At 43.2% G+C, this 22,624-nt stretch overlaps 1 protein-coding gene across 3 annotated transcripts; it reads left to right on the top strand.

The window, feature by feature from the left end:
• sec16a (SEC16 homolog A, endoplasmic reticulum export factor) lies at window positions 1-20,643 on the top strand. Of its 3 annotated transcripts, none has more exons than XM_006796754.3 (31): window positions 1-90; window positions 1,717-5,088; window positions 5,169-5,320; window positions 5,538-5,620; window positions 5,720-5,834; window positions 5,990-6,179; window positions 6,383-6,563; window positions 6,658-6,800; window positions 7,522-7,583; window positions 10,846-10,984; window positions 11,095-11,337; window positions 11,414-11,511; window positions 11,604-11,685; window positions 12,044-12,161; window positions 12,253-12,364; window positions 12,467-12,572; window positions 12,736-12,876; window positions 12,990-13,103; window positions 13,279-13,468; window positions 13,581-14,041; window positions 14,187-14,231; window positions 15,115-15,279; window positions 15,368-15,445; window positions 15,565-15,621; window positions 15,731-15,851; window positions 15,986-16,123; window positions 16,246-16,328; window positions 16,543-16,614; window positions 16,956-17,015; window positions 18,965-19,033; window positions 19,184-20,643. In XM_006796754.3, the coding sequence occupies exons 2-31, from the start codon at window positions 1,789-1,791 to the stop codon at window positions 19,250-19,252; spliced, it is 6,987 nt and encodes a 2,328-aa protein (XP_006796817.2). In that variant the 5' UTR covers window positions 1-90; window positions 1,717-1,788; the 3' UTR covers window positions 19,253-20,643. The 3 variants fall into 3 exon arrangements, with proteins under 3 accessions (XP_006796817.2, XP_006796819.2, XP_006796818.2); XM_006796755.3 differs by having other exon boundaries at window positions 22-130; XM_006796756.3 differs by lacking the exon at window positions 16,956-17,015.
• The last annotated feature ends 1,981 nt before the right edge of the window (window positions 20,644-22,624 follow it).

The raw sequence follows: 22,624 nt of genomic DNA, 5'->3' as shown, positions 1-22,624 counted from the left end.
TGGCCCGTGACGCTGCTTGTACACGTAGCCTAGTAGGATGTGTTCATTGAAGATGGTGGCGGTGTGTCACACTCACTGTCCAGCATACTTGTAAGAATTTATTCATTTCTGTACACATTTCCGACAGCGGGTAAGAGTATATCTGCAACACAATTAACAATGTTTTACTCTAGTTGTTTTAATCCGGTGTCTGTGGCAGGCAGGGAACTGTTACCTTGTGATTAGCGCAGGCTAGTTAGCCAGGAATGCTAAGTAAGCAGCAGTGCTAATGCTAGCTGACCAGGCTGTGAACCTGTTAAATTATGGTCGACGAGTGGCCAGCGACTTGTAACTTATCGCGGTGTAACCATGTCAATGTTGAGTTTGTGCCGAAATTTTACGCCTTTCGTGACTCACAGAACTGCTGGTGTAAGGACGAATTCGGGCAGACTTTAGGTGTTAGTGATTTGCTGGCTCCGGCGTTTGGGACATACGGAGCACCGAACGGTTCCCGTTAGCTGTTGTACCAATCACCGGACCTTTTCCCGACTGTCGCTTAATGTGTAACACTATCTCAATGTCGTGCCAGACCAAAGAGATTTAGCAGCCATCTATATTGGAACAACTGGCAAATAGTGATAAGAAGTAGGGAGCGTATGTCTAACAACGCTAACTTTGTGACTTTTCTAAGTTGGCAGATCTGCTGTGCTAACGATACGAAGCTTAAGAGGGTGCAACGGCTCTTGGTAAATTTATATCCTAGAGCGCCGGGATCCGGGACCTCCCCGGTAGAGCCCGTCTGGCCAAATGTACTTCCCTACGTTACATTAGTTCCGTGTCTTCTTTCTCTCCAAATCTAGCATTTGAAATGCTTATTGACAGGCCGTGTTAGCTTGACTCAACTTCCTACTGAGACACGCTCAGTATCTCTGTTTGACAAATAATATACATGGCCTTGATCTTAATACTATGTATTACATTTGTAGTGGCGTGATTTAAATGACTGTCCACTATTAACTTTTGCATTTCAACTGAGAAAGCTGTACACATGTTGTATAAGGGTAGCGGCACGACTCATGTGACAGTTACCAGCTAAGTGTAAATAATTTTAATCATAGCTTCCACCCCTGTTTGGCTGATTTCATCCTTACCTGAACTCAAGAAACAACTATCGATGCAATGGCACTGTGGTCTCTTGTCAGTAGAGCAGTTCAGTTTGACTTTCTACTAAAAGCTGCATTTGACGCAAAAGCAGGTGCTTTTTTTTTAAAGAAACTATTTAGCTACTCAACTTTGCAGCCTCCATGAGATCCGTGATGTTAACTTAAGTTTCCTGTTTTTGTTTAATTTTTAAGGAAATTTTCATAAATTTCATATATTATATTTTCCTCACCTGGGTGATATACATTATACAAGTGTATAGACTTACATCAGTGCTTTGGTTCATAATATATTACCAGTAAGATGACCATCAAATGCTCTACAGACCATTTAATTAACAGTAGATAGTATACTAGTATACCAAGTATGCATCACAGTAAATCAGGTGTGTTGTATTGAATTGAGCACTGTATGTATTTACCCACCACAGCATCTTGAGGGCTGATGTAGAACTTGCCACGTTGTACGTTTGGTTTGAATAGGACCACAGGCTAAAATGCAAACAAAGGTGTGGTAAAGTATCCCAAAGAGGCAGGGCTTTTTGTTAATCACTTCCTCTTTCTTGTCTCTATTCAGCTACGCCTGACTTCAGTCTTCAGTGAGATCTCTTAGAGTGACCTGGTCCTCGGACCTGTTAACTCTGCGGACATGCAGCCCCCTCCCCGGACTGGACGACCAGGAGCCTCTGGCCCTCCTCCTTCTGGGCCCAATATGTTCCGCAGGACCAGGCCTTACAAGCATGCTGCTGCAGCTCCTGCCACAATGCCTCCTGTTGCTCAACCCATGACAGACCCTTTTGCTTTTAGTAGAGCTCCTCCCCCTATGGCTGCAGGTGGCCTCCCAACAGTATCTAACAGCAACCCTGCACCAGTGCAAACACCGTCTAATGCCATGTACCATCAACCTGGCTCAGGGCTGCCTCCGCAACCACAGACACTGGAGGGTGCCACAGCTGCTGCTTCTGGAGTGACCCTCTTCAACCCTCACAGTACACCACCCCTTGGTCCAACTGGATACGTATCCTCACATAATGAACAGGGTTATTTTAATTCAAGAGAACAGATACCATCCGCATCCACAGAGTCAGCACCTATGGCTACAGCCTCAGAACCTAGTCAGACACCTTTGAACCCTGAATTTCAAGGACAGTCTGGTCCTCTGCCAGTGCCCTTCCAGCCACTGCCACCGGTCACCACCACCTCTTCCCAGTGGGCCCCTGATCACGGAAGTCGCCCCCCATCAGTTCAGAACTATTTCCAGCCTACTAGTGACCCTGTACCACAGCCATTTAATATGCCTCCACAAACCCAGATGTACCCCTCCCACAGCCCATCACCCCTTCACAACACCCCTACCCCTCCGACCCAACCTGCACATCTTCAGAATCAGGCTTCTCTTCCTTCTCAAAATCCACTAAAACCTCCTACTTCTCAGTGGCCAGACCCAAATGGTCCCCAACAGCATAATTCCCATTTCCAAACACAGAGTTACTTCAGTCAGAGCTCTGCTGCACCAGATCTTTGGTTTAACCAGCCCCCACAGGACTCAGGCTACCATCAAATGGGTACTGGTATGGGTCATCCTCAGCCCCTTCTTGACGCTGCTGGATCTCAGCCTGGGCCTGGGCCTGGGCCTAGTTCTAGTACTGTCCCAGCCCCACTTCCACATTACCAGGAATCCGGTACACTTTCAATGTTCTTCAAAGACAATGATGTGGAAAATGAGGAAACTCTGTCTGCAGAGAGAAATAAGGCAGTAAATGGTATTGCTGGAACTTTTCAACTTCACAGCAACCAGCAGACACACAGTAGTCATGCAGATGTTTCTTCAGATTACCAAGGAGCTTTTCTTCAAGATCACTCACAAGTACCTTACATGATTGATGGCAATCAACCATCACAGGGAAATGCTCAGAAGCCATCTGATTCACAGTTTGACCATGTAGAGAATTTGGAGTGTGTTCCAAACCAAGAAGTATTACCCAGTGAAATCCATAGTAGTCCTGCTGCTACTGCACCCCACAGTGCTGAGCAGTTTGAAACTGGACCCAACCTGGAGACTCCAGATTCAATTCCCAGACCAATGAGATCTGCCAGTGTGTCGTCCAACTACAGCAACATAAGCCATGGGAGTGGAACAGGCACTCGGCGACACCAGGGGGTGGTGGGCACCTTTATTCAACAGGAAAGTTCACGACTCTCTGATGATCCTAATCAGCCTGTTGTTGCTGCTGCTGCAACTGGAGGCTACTTTGAACAGATTGACACTTCTCCAGCTGGAGATGTGGGTGTACAGCAGAGCTCTCTGGAGCAGATGTGGCCCCCCACGCCTAGCCCTCCCAAACCAACCGGTATCTTTCAGGCCAGTGCTAACAGCTCTTTCGAACCTGTGCGCTCACATGGGGTCGGGGTGCGTCCTGCTGAGATTGACAGGGCTAAAATGGTAGCAGAAAGGGGTGCAGATTGTACACCAGGTAATATGGAGCAGCCACCAGACAATATGGAAAATGTTTATGGCTCAGGGCACCCTCTGCCTGCAGGTGCTGGAGGTGGCGTACCTCCTTTGACACACCCAGTGGTCTATTCTCACTCTCGACCTTCATCCCGTGCTCATGGAGTTAATCAGCCCTGTGAGAGTCCTGCCACTACTCTGTGGGCTCAGAATGATCCTACGACCTTGGGCGGTAACATCCTCCTCGCCCCTGCTGCCCCAATAGTTCTTGCCCCATTACGAGAGCCAAGTGCTGATGTTATCCAACCTCCAGAGGATGGTCCATTGGACCTGCAGCCCTCCCAAAGAACCCAGCCACCTTCGCATCAGCACTCAGAGAATCTAGAGAACCCGCCAAAGGTGAGTGAGGCAGAGCCAAGTGACTCTCAAGGCAACCTGGGCTATGCATCTCTCCTTGTGTCTGGCTCGCTTCACCAACCTGTTTTCATTGCCCCGCCAGTGTCCAATTACAGTGTGATTCCCCCTAGTACCACTCCTCAAGCAGCCACTCAAAGTAGCCTTAGGGAAACTACCCCACCTGTGAGATTGATTGCACAGGGGCAGGGTCCCACTACCTCCCAACCAGCTTCAGTAACATGTAATCAAAATCCACTTTTTTCTCCTGGAATCCTGAGTTTCAATGTTTCGGCTTCTAATCAGAGTCCGCTCAATCTGACTCGAGACAACACAGCAGCTACGACATCAGAAATCACAGCATCGCCGCATCCCCAGCCTGTCCACCCTCCTCTTTCAAGGGGCCAATCAGTGGCTGGAGAGAGTAACTCTGCTCTCCAAGTTAATCTGCAAACTTCTCTTGTGAATGATCCTTCCTCTAATCATAATCAGCCATCAAATTATGAACTGCTTGATTTTTCTATGCACCAATCACAAGCCCAGAGCCAGGCTTCTGGACACCCTTCCTCTCTTCACGAGTCTCCACAATCTAGTAATGGATTTTACCTACAGGTCACCAAAGATGCTCTAAAAGTGGAAGGGAATGCCTCAGTCCAGACTCCAACTTCTTCATCTACCACACAGGTACCACCAGCACCCTCTCAAACAGCTCCAAACACCCAGCAGCCCCCAGCAGAACCTCCTAAGGTATTAGATTCTCAGGCTGCACAGCACGGACAAAAAGATGCTCCTCCTGTTACAGCAAGTGGAGCACAACCCCCCAGTTACCAGTATCCTGCTCCAATACAGGGGCCATCTGCAGGAAATGCTCCTCCTCCTGGGCCTCAAGGTCCTCCAGGGGCTCCACAGACAACTCCTGCGGAGCCACCTCGCCCACCGTCCTCTGCAGGAAGCCATCAAGGCTATGGGCCTCCACCAGCACCGGGGCAGATGTATAGTGGCTATTATAATAATTATGGAGACTACCCAGATAACAGAGCACCATATCCTTCTGGCCAGTACCCACCTCCATCTGGGGATCCTAGAGCACAGCCATATTATCAAGTAAGTATAAGGTGTCCTTTTATTTAACCTAGCATGTGAATATTTATTTCCCAATTTCTATTGGTGCTCTTATCTCTTAGGCGGGGCCATACAGGAACAGAGTAGATCCTTGGTATGGCAGATATGAGGGGCAGACCCAAAGTTATCGTGATACAAACTACCAGTACAGAGAGCCTCAGCCAGAGCGTCCTAACTCTAGAGCCAGCCAGTACTCTGACAGGCCATCATCCAGGTTAGTGAAACTCACAAGATCACTTGCATGGTGTGTACTGTCTTTTCACGTGTTTCTGATTTATAAATTGAGTTTTTAAGTATCTTAAGAGGATTTTGAAAATTAAAGAATTCCCTGCTGTGATGGTTTTGTTGGATGTAAAAAATTTGTGTTAATACATTGTACTACTTCATTCATCATTACCTTATCTTTGAATTTTTTTTTCTCTCCCCTTAAGGCAAGGCTATCACGAGGATTACCACAGAGCAAACCAAAGTGCCTATAGTGATTATTATGCAAATTATGCCAAGTACTTTGGAGGTATGGCTCATAGTGTTGAAAGCTTTGAATATTTATTTATTTTTATTTTTTCTTAATTTATATCTTTCCCTGTCTCCGTTTCATATTTTCTGCGTAAAGGATACTATGGACACTATGACCCCAGATATAGAGGATACTATGACCAGTCCTACTGGGCTTATGATGATAGCAGAAGGGGAGACAGCTACAGCAATCAATCTATGTATCCTACCAGGTATGCAGAGAATACTGTTTGCACATCATGGAGTTGTTATAATATTAATGTACATTTACAGTGAGTAATAAAAGGCAGTGTAAGAAGTGTTATTGTTCATGCGTGTCTCATGGAAAAAGAAAATCTAAATTCAATTTACAACATTTCACTCACAGGAAGACTGGCTATGAGGACCAGTGGCAGTACTATCCTGGTTACGATGCTAGCTTTGATGAGGACTACCGTCGTCAGGGAGATGCTTATGGTGATGACTTTGACCGGCGCAGTGTCCACAGTGAACAGTCAGTCCACAGCTCCCACAGTCACCACAGCAGACGGAGTAGCTTCAGCTCACGATCGCAACAGGCAATTTTTTTCCCCACATATGTCTCACAAGTATTCTGTGTATGCAGTTATCTGGCTGAACCACAAATGGAGACCAGGCCAAAATTTATGAGTAATCACTGTAGAAGTATTGTTAAAGCAAAAATTAATTTACAATTTTTTTTCCATGTATTTTTTTTTATGTTTCATTTGCATTATAAATAATAATTCTCTCTCTGTTGCAGAGCCAAGTGTACAGGAGCCAGCCTGACTTGGTGTCAGCAGCATATGATAACACATCATCCACTCTGGCTGTGGATTACTCCTATGGGCAGTACCCAGATCAGACTGATGCATCTCACAACTATAGCCAGTACTATCCCACTGGGTATACCACCGAAAGCACCTGGAACGCCCCTGAGCAGCGTAAGTGCTGCATCACTCTTTGAAGCATTTTTTCATTTCTAAGGGTCCTTAGCTGAGTTGAATGGTCTGATTCTCTTTGTTTTTTCCCCTCTAGCCCCTCCTCGTCCTGCAACCCCAGAAAAGTTCACCATACCACACCGCTGTGCTCGTTTTGGACCTGGTGGACATCTTGTTCAGGTTCTGCCAAATCTGCCCTCAGCAGGACAGCCTGCTCTAGTTGATATCCACAACCTTGAGGTATGGCTTTAACAGACCATGTTTCATTGATATATTGTTTTGTTTTTTGGTTGGCTGTTTTTGTTTGTTTATTTTGGGTCTTTTGGAAGATGTTCCTTAAACTGTATTACTCCGGTTTCAATAAACCTAGCAAAATAAGCAGCACTAAAACTAATGAGCTGTGTGTCTTTTAAGAAAAAAATTCCTTTTTTTTCTATTTCCCATTATTTATCTCATTAAGATTATGGCGGATTTACTTTAGCAGACACAAAATGTTAAATGTACAACACTAAATGATCTGAAATCACTGACACTTAAAGACCACTAGATTGTATGGGTTGATTCACACAGCTTTTCCCATAAAGTAGGAAAGAGACGAGATGTCTGCTCATAGTCCCAGTAATACTGAGCAATAACCTTTGAGCAGTATGCAGGTAAACATCCTGTGCGAAGGGCAAAAGAGAGATTGCATTAGCTAGAATGCAGTCTCAAAACCATCAGCTGTTGTCTAACAGTGATTTAACTTCTTGTTAATTTGAATTTATCTTCATTCATAAACAATGACTAGCAGATGGAACAGTATTGATGATATCCATTATCTTCTGATAGAATCCCTGAAGTAACTGTTAGCATTTGCCCGTAAACTTACACTGAATGCTTCTGTGGATTTTTGGGAATATATATATGACCATAATCTGAAGGACATCTGAAGAATTATTATATCCTTTACCTGTATTTATAGACCATGCTGCAGGATACCACTGATCAGGCAGAACTGCGAGGTTTCCCTGGACCTCTTGTCAAGTAAGGGAATTCTACCTTCTTTGTGTTAAGATGTATGTAACCTTCTGCACAAGTGTCCTGTGGAGGGGGTGGCTACACGCAAAGGGGGAGTAGAAGTTTGGAGGGTTGGCTTTTAGGTGGTTGTGCAAAGGAAGGCGACCATTAAAGTTGGAGTTCTAATGTCAATTGTCTGATTATTGGACTAACATTGAAAGCTGAATGCTCTGAGAGATACGAAGAGCTTTTCGCAAACAGCTGCAATCCATTGTTGACAAAAATGAAATTGGGGCCGAAGTCCATTATAAAAGGACAGACTGTCATGAGTGGAAAGGTCCAGGTGTGGACATTGGCCAAGGTGTAGTAATATTTGCCAGGCATGGAGGAACCTATGTCAGAGTACACCAGTCTAGGCTCAGAAAAGTGGATGAACCACAAGTGAAAATGGAAGAAACTGAAGAGGAAAATCAGATTAAAACAGATGAAAATCTTTTAAAGACCCCAGCAGTGGTACTTGGTGAGGAACACGATTTTTGAAAGCAAAAGTGAGGAGATGGCCTCAACAAAAAATGAACTGCTTGGTACTACAGAAAACAGTCCTTCTGTGATCCAGTACAAGCTAGAGAAAGAGGTCCTACACTTTGTCTTCTCACAAGCCAAACAAACTGAACTTGACAACTGGAAAAGAAACGATGTGTTTAAAGAGGAGAAAGACAAGGATCAGAAATGTATATCAACAAGGTGGGTGTGCACACTCAAGGAAACACCAGTGGGCATTGTACCCAAAGCTAGACTGGTTGAGTACGTTAAAAATTTTAATCGAGTTAATCATGATGGCGGCGTTAATACATTCCTTTGCTCTGTGCTTCTACCGGTGGTAACTGAGCCACGTTAACGCAGCTTAAAAGGAACTACATGAAATTGAATAAATGTGTTTATGGCCTGGCAGATGCTTCATTATTCAGGTAAAACAGGGTGAAAGAAACCATGCAGAAGCTGGAGGGCACAGTGTCAAAAGTAGATTCAGCTGTCTTCTACTGGCTAGATGATCTCTATAAGGTGACAGGGGTACTTGCATGTCATGTAGATGATTTTATGTGGGGTGGTTCAGACATGTTCTCCACAGTAGTCATCCCCAAACTGAAAGCTGCTTTTCAAGTTGGACGAGAAGAACATAACAGCTTCAGCTACGTCTAGAGCTTCATTCTCTTCAGTACAAGAAGATATGTACATTTAAAAAAACAAAAAAAACCTACAGCCTATTCCTATTAATCCCACAAGGGCACCACACCCATGATTGGACAGTTACTGTGGGTAGCAAGACAGAGCAGACCCCAATCACAAAACATGCTACTATTCAGACAAAGCACTGCACCAACAAACTGATCAGAAAACTTCAATCAGAGGTGGTTACACTGAGTTTTTAGTACTTGGGAGAAAGCAAATCCCTCAAATTAGTGGTGTTTAGTGATTCCTCGATCGGAGCCTATAACACACTAATTTTCACTCCTCATACGAGAGCGTCAGCACCGCACTCTCCAAAATGAGAGACTGGGTAGCCCCAGTGTCGTGCAAAATTACAATCGGCACACGATCTTCCTCTTTCCCACTCAGTGAGACGAACCCTTTTGAAATGAAAGGTCAGTAACTGCTGTCAAGGCAGTCATTTCCTGGTTCATCCCTGACGGGATTAGGAGTGGACACCGAACGAACGAAACCAACACTTTTTGGCTTTTTCGAGGTTTGAGCTTGCTCTTTGCGGCGAAGCAACGGTCAATTAGCAATGAGATGTCCAGTGTCATGGCAATAAAAGTATTCACGACGAGTCATGGGAACCGGATCAGGGCGCGTTTGACGCTTAGGAGAAACCTTTTCATGGTGCACAGCTGAAAACAAAAACTCATCTGTGAGAACAGCAGCTTTAGAATCCACCTTTTGCTCACTTAATATATAATAAAATCCTTCACTTTACTCACAGCTAACCACTGGGCCACTTTAAAGTGGTTGCGATGCAAAGGCGTTAAAGTAAGAATCAACCTCACTTTCTCTGAAAGGTGACACTAAGGCAACTTGTTTTCTTGCATTGAACTGGTCAGAAGAGAATGTCTCGGAAGTTTTGCTCTCAGGGATAGACTGTGTTCCTGGGAAGGATCCAGCTCCATAGCCCTTACGCGGAGATGCATAAGCTCAGCTTCTTTGGCTTTAGTCTCAAGCTCCACCTCTTTCAGGCAAAGGGCGAGCTTGATATCCTCTGTAACCATTCCTGCCTGTAACTGACCAGCTGGTTCAATGTTTGGGACCTGAATGGCAGCAGGAGCCTCCGCCCCAGTGTCATCCATCCACTGACAGCATGTGGGATGGTTGCTGCAGCTTCTGCTCCCACATCCACCACCAAACTCTCAGAAGCATCAACCAGTCGAGGTTTCACCTTCGCAGTTATCCCCTTTTCCACCAGATGCTCTGCCAGACACTGCTTAATTTCTGCTTTTCGTGCATTTAACTAACATACACTAACATAAAACAAATTAGCCACAAACAACAAATCTGCCTTTGTGCATCATTGCAACTTATCCATGGTGGGCCGTTGTGCAAAATCATCCACATCAAAAGTCATTGTGACTAGTGTACCCCCTACCCTACCAGAAAACTGCCAACCAAAAGCTGTAGACAAAAAGGAAGTGACGCCACCCTTGTCCCCAAAACCATACCCAGAAGCCAAATTTCAAGTGAAAAGTTGTTTTGTCTAAACTGAAAGCTTAACTCTGGGGTGAACAAACGCCAAAATAACAAACATTCAAAAAGGGAGGTGCTACCTAAAACCTAAGTGAAACAAAAACCAAACAAACGACAGGTGCTACCCCTAACTCCCTAACTGAATAAACAGGAGAAAATGGTGCCCCTATTTACACGTGATCCATAATCTATTTACAAAGCTCAATAATCAGGAAAGCACAAAAATCACAGAGGGTTTTGGAGGCCAAGGTCGGGTCTGCTGCTGCTGCTGTCAGTTGCTGCCCCGGGAGAACTGCTGGTGAGGGATTTTCAAAGCAGCCACATGATCAAGAAGCCAATCAGCAGCAGCCAGCTTTCCAATTAGGAAGAACCTGAAGAGCCTCTTAAAGACACAGACCGATAAAACTAAAACAGCCACCAGGATTCAGCTTATGGCCAGGGCCGTAACAGCAATTAAATGCATCTAATTCCTAGGCAGAGCCTAAAACTCCCTATTTATATTGAATGCATCATTGACTGCTTTTCTGTTTTAATATTGCATCTTGTCCATCAGGGAAGAGACTCACAAGGTGGACGTGATTAAATTCTCCCAGAACAAAGCATTGGAGTGTTCCCGTGATAACAACCTCTTAGACAGAGACTCTGCCCGCCTCCTCTGGGACTTCATCATGCTGCTATGTAGACAGAATGGGGTAAGACTGTGCAGGCACCACTAAACTTACCATACATTGAAATTAAGGCAAGACTGTGGCTTTTCACATTTGCGTGAGACAACGTTTTAACTCGTACTCTGTTTCCTCAGACTGTTGTGGGCACAGATATTGCTGACCTCTTGCTGAAGGAGCATCGCTCTGTCTGGCTTCCCGGCAAGAGTCCTAATGAAGCCAACTTGATTGATTTTAATAACGAGCCACTGGCGAGAGCCGAGGAAGAGCCTGGAGCCGGACCACTGTCTCTACTGTCGGACACTTTCATGACTGTCCCAGAAAATTTCGGCAAAGAAACAGAACGCTTCAGGGAGCTGCTGCTGTTTGGCCGAAAGAAGGTAAAATTGTACATAAGAAATGCAGTATGAGGTATTAACTTGCAAGATTTTAAATACCTGAACTTTGTTGAATTAGGATGCACTAGAAGCAGCCATGAAGGGAGGTCTCTGGGGCCATGCCCTGCTATTGGCCAGTAAGATGGACAACAGGACTCATGCCCGAGTCATGACGAGGTAAAGAATCAGATGTGAGAATAATTAACTTTGGTCCTATTTGTTCTATGATTGTTATTACATTATTTTGTGTGTGTGTCTTTGTTGTGTAGGTTTGCTAACAGTTTGCCCATAAATGACCCTCTTCAGACAGTATACCAGCTGATGTCGGGGAGGATGCCTGCGTCAGCCACCGTAAGTGTTGTTTTACCCTCCTTAAGCCAAACACACTGGAAGTGTTTCACAGTCACTTGTGGACAGGCTCCGATTGCCTAGATGACCCCCTAATGTATTTACTAGCAGGCCATATATCCTTCAATGGTATTCTTCACTCTCATTGGTAGTCTCTTCAGTCACTTGCCTGAAAGCTTATTGCAGGTCCTACCCACTTCACCTGTAGTCACTTGAAGGTGCCAAATATCATTCACTTTCTCTGGTGGCAATAAATCACTTCCAGTATGTACTGTAGCTTTAGACACTTGTTTTAAAAAAAAAAAAAAAAAAAAGCCGTGTTTATTTTGCCCTGGCTAACATATGTCTTGTTCCCACACAGTGCTGCGGGGAGGAGAAGTGGGGGGACTGGCGTCCTCATTTGGCCATGGTGCTGTCAAACCTCACACACACCCTGGATTTGGATACTCGCACAATTACCACCATGGGCGACACACTTGGTAGGGTTTTGTCAAGAATTCAGTAATTAAGAGCGCTGGCAACAAACATGCACCCTTAAACTCTGTCTGCACTCATTTTGTCTCACGCCAGCTTCGAAGGGCCTGGTTGATGCAGCACACTTCTGCTATTTGATGGCTCAAGTTGGTCTTGGCGTTTTCACAAAGAAGAGCACCAAGATGGTCCTGATTGGCTCCAACCACAGGTTAATGCAATAACCACACCCACGTAGCTCCAAGATGTTAAATTTAAAAGTCCTCACATTTTATAGAAAACATCATGTGTAACCTCATCTTTGTTTTTTCAGTTTGCCCTTTTCTCAATTTGCGACTAATGAAGCAATCCAAAGGACTGAAGCCTATGAGTATGCTCAGTCTCTAGGCTCCCAACCTTGTTCGCTGCCAAATTTCCAAGTGAGTTTTTTTTTTTTTTTTTTTTTTTAAACCAGTTGACAAACCAATAAATAATATGTATAAACCAAGAACTTTATACACGACTGCATTATTTACAGTGATGTTTATCATGTTATATTACTAAGAAGTATCACTCTCTTCTGTTCTTCTTGTCTCTCATTAGGTGTTTAAATTGATCTATGCATGCCGCTTGGCTGAGGCAGGCTTGAGCGCTCAGGCCTTCCATTATTGCGAAGTTATCTCGAAGACCGTCCTCGTGCAGCCTTCTTACTACTCCCCCGTTTTCATCAGTCAGATCATACAAGTACACACTCATTCTCCTCCTCTTTAGCTGTGTTTTTTGCCTAAATATAATTACTTAAATACTTTGCAGCGTTGCATTCAGACAAAGGTTACTGTTACACTGTTTGTCAACAGATGTCTGAAAAGCTGCGGTTCTTCGATCCACAACTGAAGGAGAAACCAGAGCAGGAGTTGTTCATTGAGCCGGAATGGTTGATTCGCCTGAGACAGCTGGATGGACAGATCAAAGTGAGGAGAAGGAAAAACATTGTACTCTAGTTCTGTTGTGACATAAGCAGTTGTCATATAGGGAGGTTGTGTAAACTTCTGAATAAAAAAAAATTAGGCTGTGTATAATAATTATGTGAACATTTTTAACAGTTTGTATCAATCAAACAAATGTTTGATGCTTTGTGTTTCTTAGACTGGTCTGATTACGTACAATGCAGACAGAACAACTCCGACACAGTTTGAGTGCAGCAGCCCTAGCTCTGACTTGGACCATCCGAGCCCACCAAACAGCATGTCGCTAGATAACCCAGCCCCTGATAACCCACTCATGAGCTCATTACTGCCTGGGTCTCCACCACAGGGAGTCCAGTTAATGCCTCCAGGTTTGTTTGTTTGTTTTTAGGGGGCCTTTGGTTCATTTTTTTTTTTTTATTTATCTGAAATGTCGGGTACATTTAAAACACATCAAATCTCATCTGTTGTATTCTCTTTTAGCTTCCACTTTCATTCTCCAAGATGGAATGGCTCCTCCTCAGTTCTCGCCTTCCAGTGATGTGCCCCAGTACTATCCGGTCCCCACTAGCGGACCACAAGCCCAGATTCCCTTCCCAAACTACCCCCCACAGGATCCTGGCTTTGCTTCTCCCACTTTCCAACCTCAACCTGAGCAGTCAGATCTGTATCCAGGAGCCCACCAGCAGCAATGTCCCCCTCATCAAGTGACCCAAATGTCACCACACATGCACCCTCAGATGCCCCATTCACCTATACATCCACCAGCCCAGATGGCTCAGCACATGCCCCCGCACATGCCCCCTTCTCCTGGGCACATGCCACCTGTAGAACAGCCACCGCGGTCCCCAGTAGAAATGCCGAACATCCAATCAATGCCATCCTCACCACGTAGGACCTCACTGACTCCTCAGAAGGACTTCTATGATCAGATGGCTAAGATGGTCAGTATCTGCTAATGTGAATATATCTTCTTTTTTTTTTTTGTAAAGAGCCTTATACAATGTTTTTGGAAAAGTTATAATTGTTTTATATGCATTTTTTTTTTTTTAAACATTTTATAAAGTCTTAGTGTGTTACCTTCTGCAGGGTCACGGGAGACCTCGGACTACTTCACAATCGTCATTGCATTTGGTATGTTTGTATTTCAACTGCTAGCATATGTAATTCTACTTAATTTGTCCAGTTCTAGTGTATATTAGTCATTATCAGAACTGAAAATGAGCAATAAAAGACTGGCTGTCTTTGCATATCCGCTCAGAAACAAGGCAACGCTGCTAATTGTATACAAGACATTATTTTTAGGTTGGCTTTAGATTTTTTGTAAAATGTCCCCAAATACTACAGTTTGCTTGAAAAGTAGGCCTGATTACAGTTTTTAAAAACTAAGATGAAGATCAAGAGATTATAGCAAAGTTAAAACCTGCTGTCTGAATTTCCCAGAATGCAGCTTTTGCTGCTAGGTTTACTTTGTTGCTTCTAATATTCTCATTTAACAAAAAAAAAATCTGATTTAGCCCATTATCTGCAGTGGAGTAAATGTTTTCACCAAGACATCCTGGAGGAACTTAAATCTAAGCCTACAAGTAGTTTTATTCTGACATAACCCATCTATTTAACAATAGATTTTTAGAATAGTATAGAATAGCCCTTTGTTGTCATTGTACAGGTATAACAAAATTGTGGGTGCTTCACACCAACTGTGCAGGAATGCAATAGAAATATTAAGACAGAACAAATAAATAACAAACAGGAGGAATGTATACGACATAAGAGAGAGGCACACATTCAAAACACATTTAGATTTTCTTGTTGGGAAATTAGAAATTAATCAATGTTTTGATGTTTTACTTGTATGCGTTTGCCTAAAACAGATAAAAAGGTATCAGGAATCAAGTCAGTATTTATAAAACACCATCCCTGCGTAATAAGTTAAAAAAAAATTATATGATGATTAAAAGAGGTCGTATCTGGAGGTCTATGCATTTCATTTATATCTGTATTTTCTGTCATCCAGTCATCAGGACGCCGCTCCCGTACCACCTCGGAGTCTTCTACTCACTCTGGTGGAAGAGAGCGGAGCAACTCAACTGTGGTGCAAGCCTCTCCACCTCCACCCTCAATCCCCGAGCAGCCCATTAAAGAAGAGGCCAAGAAAGTCAAGAAGGACTCTCCAAAAAAGGTTCAGTTTTACATACCGGCTCTCAGGTTTTCAGTGTGCACTGTGGTCACTGTGCTAAGTAGAATACTTATTATCTTTACACACACAGAAAGGGGTTGGCTGGCTGGGTTGGATCATTGGGAAAGGAAAGAATGAAGCTCACTTGCCGGATGACAAAAATAAGTCTGTAAGTTATAGCTTTTACACTTTCGCCTTTTTTTTTTCTTGTTTACATTACCTGTTCTACAAATGTCATACACTTGTTTGTACATGCGGCCAATATGAGAGTACTGTGATCTTTGTCAGATTGTGTGGGATGAAAAGAAGCAGAGATGGGTCGACTTGAACGAGCCTGAGGAGGAGGTCTGTAAAAATGAAAATGTGTTCTCCAGGCTGGACCTGTAGTGTGCAGAAAGCCTGAAAGTCTTACAAATCGAACACTTCTAACTTAGTTTTTCTTCTAAACTCTTAGAGCAAGCCACCTCCGCCGCCACCCTCTGTCTTCCCCAAGATGCCTCAAGTTCCTGGTCCTGGAGGGCCTGCTGCACCGCCGAGTAGTATTCCTCCTGTCAACATGTTTTCCAGGAAGGCAGGTGAGATGAGGATTACTCAGAGTGGCTTTTGGCTAAACAAACCACATCCTTCACCTTGCATAATGCATCTAAAAGTAGAAGCATGTCTTCTCTTATAGGGCGCTTTTAACTCAGATGTGTTTGTTCCCTCTCAGGCACGAAGAGTAGATACGTGGATGTTTTGAACCCCAGCAGAGCTGCTAAACCTGGCGGTCCAGCTCCTGCTCCAGCGGACATCTTTGCTCCTTTGGCACCAATGCCTATTCCTACAAACCTGTTTGTGCCTAGCTCAGGTGTGTATCATGTGCAAGATGGCATAATAACTTGTATTCACCAGCAGCATTTGGTGGCTGTAGAGGATTTTCTGCTTTTAAAGATTGAAGTAATTCCATGTTTATTTGTATCCCTGGATTAGCTCCCAATGATCAACAACCTCTGGAAGGCAGTGAAGGAGGCAATCAGGAGCAGAACTCTCCAAACACCAGTGCTGGTCCACAGGTATCTCTACTCTTTACTAGTAATCCTCAATATTCTTTATAATCATGAACTTTACTCCTGTTCTTCATTTTTAAAGATATGTGAAAAAATGCATTAAAAAGACAAAACATAAGCAGCATACTGAGAAAGAATGTAAGGCAGTCATCAATAAGTGCAAAAGAACAGCTCTACTTATCCAAACTTCTTCTGTTGCGCTTTTTAAAAATCTGTCTAGATGTTCACCCCAATGTTGTTACCACCTGCCCCAGAAGGCCCTCCAGTGCCTGATGGCTCCCATTCTGGAGAGGTAAGCCTAAGCCTCCTGTCATAATGCAACTGAAACATGATGCTTGACTGCCAGTGGCCAGTGTGCGCACTTTGCTCTTTGTAATATTAATGTAGGAGCGAAAGAACATGATATTATATGCATGTAGAATTAAAATCTTTCCTCATATTCATGCTAAATGCCTTGATAAATAATACTCTGTTCCATGTGCTGGTCTAATATAATTCTTTCCATGTCTGTTTTTCTATGAACCATGGTTTTATGCTGATTTATTCATTTTCATTCTGAAAACTAATCCAGTGCATGCCAGGTTATTAAAATGGGTTTGTTTGTTTTTTTAATTTTCCTCCTGCTGTCTGTAGCTGTCACGTTCTAGTTCAATGAGTTCTTTATCACGCGAAGTGAGTCAGCATTTAAACCAGGTACCTCTAGCTGGGCTTTAAGTTAACTCACCCCTGCCTGCCACCCTTGTAGCTCACTCCACATCACTAGTAGCATGCTTCACTGCACCCACCCAAAGCTTCTTTGCCCATTAAACCCCGCCTGTTGTCTTCACCATTACTAACTCAACATAACACAAATGGACAATAAAATCGGAGTATAGTTATATAGTTGTCGCCGAAAAGAGTGTTCACACTTCTGTGGTGTAGAAAAGATGAGAATTCTATTAACTTTGGTTATATATTGTTTTTATTGAATGGATTGACTGCAGCACTCCCAGTCCCATACCTCTAGTTCTCAAAAGATTGTCATCTCTGTCTAACCTAGTCCTGTTAGCAAGTTAAAAGTATTGAGATTTGGAATGAATTGCCTTGACATCAATTGGACTGCCATAAAATTACACATAAATACAGATTCATGCTATCATGTTGTCTGATGTTTTCAGGCATCATTTAATTTGCTCAGTTATTTGGTTTAAGATTTAGTGCGTGCAAAATTATGTCATCTGATCTAAAAATGGAAGTCAATATGAAAGTGTCCTAAATCTGCATTCTTTCCAGTGGCCAGCAGGGGGTTAGTCTCTGGTTGCAAGAAAAAAAATCTGATTATAAAGAAATAGATGAGGGGAAAAAAATCCTACTTCCCATGTGATTTATGAGCACAGTAGAGTTTTTCATATTGACTTCACAGTTTTACGCAATAGTTTTAATTCTTCTTCAAAACAGCATGTATATTTTGGAAAATATGGTCACATATGTATCATACACATAAACGCATATATATCTGTAATGCTGCCTCGCTGTGTCCTCGTGTCCTTACTGCTTTCCCTCATTTCCTTGGCTTCTACAGTGGCTTGCAAAAGTTTTCGGCCCCCTTGAACTTTTCCACATTTTGTCACATTACAGCCACAAACATGAATCAATTTTATTGGAATTCCACGTGAAAGACCAATACAAAGTGGTTTACATGTGAGAAGTGGAACGAAAATCATACATGATTCCAAACATTTTTTACAAATAAATAACTTAAATGTGGGGTAATTATTCAGCCCCCTGAGTCAGTACTTTGTAGAACCACCTTTTGCTGCAATTACAGCTGCCAGTCTTTTAGGGTATGTCTCTACCAGCTTTGTACATCTAGAGACTGAAATCCTTGCCCGTTCTTCTTTGCAAAACAGCTCCAGCTCAGTCAGATTAGATGGACAGCGTTTGTGAACAGCAGTTTTCATTTCTGATCAGCGCTCTCCTTGTTTGGCCTGTGAGTTTAGGTGGACGGCCTTGTCTTGGTAGGTTTACAGTTGTGCTATACTCCTTCCATTTCTGAATGATTGCTTGAACAGTGCTCCGTGGGATGTTCAAGGCTTGGGAAGTCTTTTTGTAGCCTAAGCCTGCTTTAAATTTCTCAGTAACTTTATCCTTGACCGGTCTGGTGTGTTCTTTGGACTTCATGGTGTTGTTGCTCCCAATATTCTCTTAGACAACCTCTGAGGCCGTGACAGAGCAGCTGTATTTGTACTGACATTACACACAGGTGTACTCTGTTTAGTCATTAGCACTCATCAGGCAATGTCTATGGGCAACTGACTGCACTCAGACCAAAGGGGGCTGAATAATTACGTACACCCCACTTTGCAGTTATTTATTTGTAAAAAAATGTTTAGAGTCATGTATGATTTTCGTTCCACTTCTCACGTGTACACCACTTTGTATTGGTCTTTCACGCGGAATTCCAATAAAATTGATTCATGTTTGTGGCTGTAATGTGACAAAATGTGGAAAAGTTCAAGGGGGCCGAATACTTTTGCAAGCCACTGTATTTTATACTTTGGTCAAATCTGTTTGTGAGTTGTCTTGCTTTCCATCTCTGCTCTAAAGTGATGTTAGTGTGACACTGCACACACACTTCAGTAACTGAACTTGTCTTTGGACAGAGCGATCAAGCCCAGGGGACTGCACCCGCTGGGGGCGTCACCTTTTATAACCCCTCACAGTTTGCACAGGTATGAACTCCAAAGTTTCAAAAGTTTTGCAGTTGTGAGAAACCTTTACAGGGTTTTTTGGTGTGGGGTTTTTTTTGTTTGGTTTTTTTTTTGTTTTTTTGGCTACTTTTCACCCTACAATCACCTTTCCTTGCTGCTGTTTTTCCTCAGACAAGTGCACCATCAGGAGTACGCTCAGGTCGTTTGGGCGGTCCGCGTCAGTACCCAGTGATGAAGTAAAGAACATCCCACTGAAAGAGCCAGACTTGTTGGATAGCAGAGGATTCTAGCTGAAAGTAAAAGAAGCACATGAACAAACTGCTTTATGTCTTAAGGACCCTTCTTCCTGCCTGTACCTAAGAAGAGTATAATCATATTATCCGTCATGTCAGAATTCAACCCTTTTTTTCTTTTTCTTTTTTCCGTTTTTTCCCCCCCCCCCTCCCCTGTTCAGTAACTATTACTGACTTTGATGTGTTTCTGACACAGGCGTGTTTCCATGAAGGGCTTTTTCTCGCATCCAAATAGAAAACTGACAGTTAAAAAATGGAGGCTGATCTGTGGATGCATTCATACACAAATTGTACATTCATGTAGGTTTGATTTAATGTACAGTAAGTGCGTCGATCCTCTAAAGCTACCCGGCTTCCGCACAAACGTAACACTGTTAACAGAATGATCATCCCTTTTCTTGATTCTGTCTCAAGTCCAGATGCCTGTGATTGCTTGTATGTGTGACAGGTAGAAGAGCGGCACTTTGTCTTTTTTTAAATCCAGATTTTGGACTTTTATGTGCAGCTCTTTGGTGTCCTGTCAACTGGAGACAACGTTTTATGTGAGATTGAATTGTGTCAGTACTGCTTCGTCTGCTATGCCCTTTGCTTTTTCTCAGTCGCCCTTCAGTAATGGAAGCATGATGGATGATGTAGAGAAGAATGGAAGTCTGCAGTGTTAGGATGCTGCGCATTTCAAATACCTATTTCAACTGCCCATCAATTTTAACGAAGTGTCCACAGGGTCTTTTCGTCCAAGCGAGCTCGAGTTTCTCTTGCAAGGAACTGAATTATGATCTAATCGAGAGATGGTCTACAGAACGGCAAGAACCGGGATTCAAACTGCATTTTAAATGTCGCTAAAAATGAATCTATCCAAATATTTGTATATCAGATTGATTGTATTTATGAGATGTAGAAATAAAAGTGTGAGTGTGCGTTTGTGTGTGTAGAGCAACTAATTTTTCTGATATGCTTTGACAAAATGCATTTATGATTGATTGAGATGACAGATTCATATTCTTCATATTCTGATCACCTGTATTGGCCGCTTCTGCAAATAAATCTTTATCTACATTGTAAAATGAAAGATAATTTTATTCAAAATACTTCTTGTCATTTAATTGTTGTGATTTTTTTTTTTTTTTTTTTATTCAATCATTAGTCATCCCAATTATTATTATTTTATTTTTATTTTTTTTTTGTAGACAGATTTTAACCCCTTTCTCACTTTTGTTTCAGAGAAGCAGTTGTGGTCTCCAGTGTTTTAGACTCCCTCATGTAAAGTTATTGACAGAAAACTATAAATACAAAAGGTAGAAATGGGTAAAAAATCATAATAAAGGTATTTTTGGCCCTCTGTAGCACTTTGAAAGAGATGTCCTCTGGTTTCATTCATTACATAACAGTTTACAGTCTCGGGAAAGTATAACTGTCAGCTGGGAATGAAAGCAAAAATACTACCACATTTATAACTAGTAATGCACTTGCGAACAAAGAGAAGAATGTGGTACTCTAAGCAGCAGTAAATGTGGGGTACACACTGATTCTGCAGTATTGTTTGTGCTGTTGGAAAACAGATACAATGGCATTACAATCAGCAAAAGGAATCTCGAAAGCACCAATTTGTTGCGATCCGGTTTTGAGTGTGCAGTCCTCTGCGCCATATCCTTCAGGGTAACGAGAAAATTATGTCATTCACGTAGATTACTGATTGGCAGAGCTAACTCGAAATTTCAAGTTACTTTTAATAAGATGAAATTTTGAGTTTTCGATACTTTTTTTTTTTTTTTTGGTGGCGGAAACGGGCTTCCATAGGGGTGATAGATGTAGTGTGTGTGTGTGTATATATATATATATATATGTATATGTATATGTGTATGTGTATATATATATCTGTGTATATGTGTATGTGTATATATATATGTATATACACACACACACACACATGAGAGAGGAGGGAAGTTGGCCAACTATCGGAGCTTATGACAAAAAGGGATAGAAGTAGAGCAAGCTGTCTATACCTGAGGCCTTAGAAACTGCCAAGCAAAGCCTCACAGCCTTGACCAGCTGCTTGAAGAGGTATACCAAAGAGATGGAAGGCAGGAGAATGAACCAGCTGTACTCCACTGAACCATCCAAGGTGTACTCTCAGTGGCAGAAGAACAGCCCCACCAAGGCTGGAGACAGACCAATACTAGAAGAGCAAAGGGGAGAACAACTGCTTAGTGGCTAGGGATCTAAGAGCAGACCACAGCAACCTCCCGGAACAGGATCCAGTAAGCATTACAGTGGCAGACATTCAAAAAAGGGTCTCCAATATGAAGAGTTGGACAGCGCCAGCCCCTGACATGATTCGTGCCTACTAGCTAAAGAAGCTGACTGGACTCCATGAACATCTGGCAGCACAAATGAACCAGCTGCTAGTGGATGAGACACACCCGGAATGGCTAACTGAAGGCCGGACAGTTCTGATTTCCAAGTTCCCCAGAAGGGACCGGTCCCATCCAAATACCAGCCAACTAACTTGCCTAAGCACAACATGGAAGCTCGTGTCAGGCATCATAGCGGCAAAGACGAACAGGCACATGGCTAAATACCTGAGTGGGACACAGACAGGAATTGGCAGAAACACCAGAGGGGTGAAACATCAGCTACTTGTAGATAGAGCAGTCGCCCAAGACTGCAAGACCAGGCTCACCAGCCTCTGCGCCATCTGGATTGACTACAAGAAAGCCTGTGACTCAATGCCTCACACATGGATCCTGGAATGTGTAGAACTCATCAACAGGACCCTAAAAGCCTCCATCAGGAATTTGATGGGATGTGGGGAACAACACTACAGGCCAACTTGTACAACAAGCCAACTGCACAAGTCACCATCAAGTGTGGGGATTTACCAAGAGGATGCCCTGTCCTCACTGTTGTTCTGTATAGGCCTGAACCCCCTCAGTAACAAGACTGGCTACAGATACCGACTGCGGAATGGAGCAGCTGTCAAGCAACCTCATCTACATGGATGACATCAAGCTGTGTGCCAGGAGTGAACGAGACATGGATTCACACCACACCTGATCCACACCACTAGGATCTACAGCGATGACATCTGAATGTCATTCAGACTGGAGAAGTGTATTCGCACGTTAACAAAGACAGGGAAACTAGTTAGAACTGTACTACCAGAAGGGAACATTGCTGACATCAAGGACAGCTACAAGTACCTTGGAATCCCACAGGCAAATGGGAATCATGTACAGGTGCTAGGAAAGCTGAAACCATCAAGTACCTGCAGAGGGTAAGACAAGTCCTAAGATGTGGCTGACATCCAGATGTTCTAACA

This window comes from Neolamprologus brichardi, chromosome 7, assembly GCF_056152115.1.
Source record: "Neolamprologus brichardi isolate AB-2024 chromosome 7, ASM5615211v1, whole genome shotgun sequence".
Taxonomy (NCBI): domain Eukaryota; kingdom Metazoa; phylum Chordata; class Actinopteri; order Cichliformes; family Cichlidae; genus Neolamprologus; species Neolamprologus brichardi.
The sequence above is the reverse complement of the archived record's forward strand: the minus strand, read 5'-3'. Positions and strand labels throughout refer to the sequence as shown.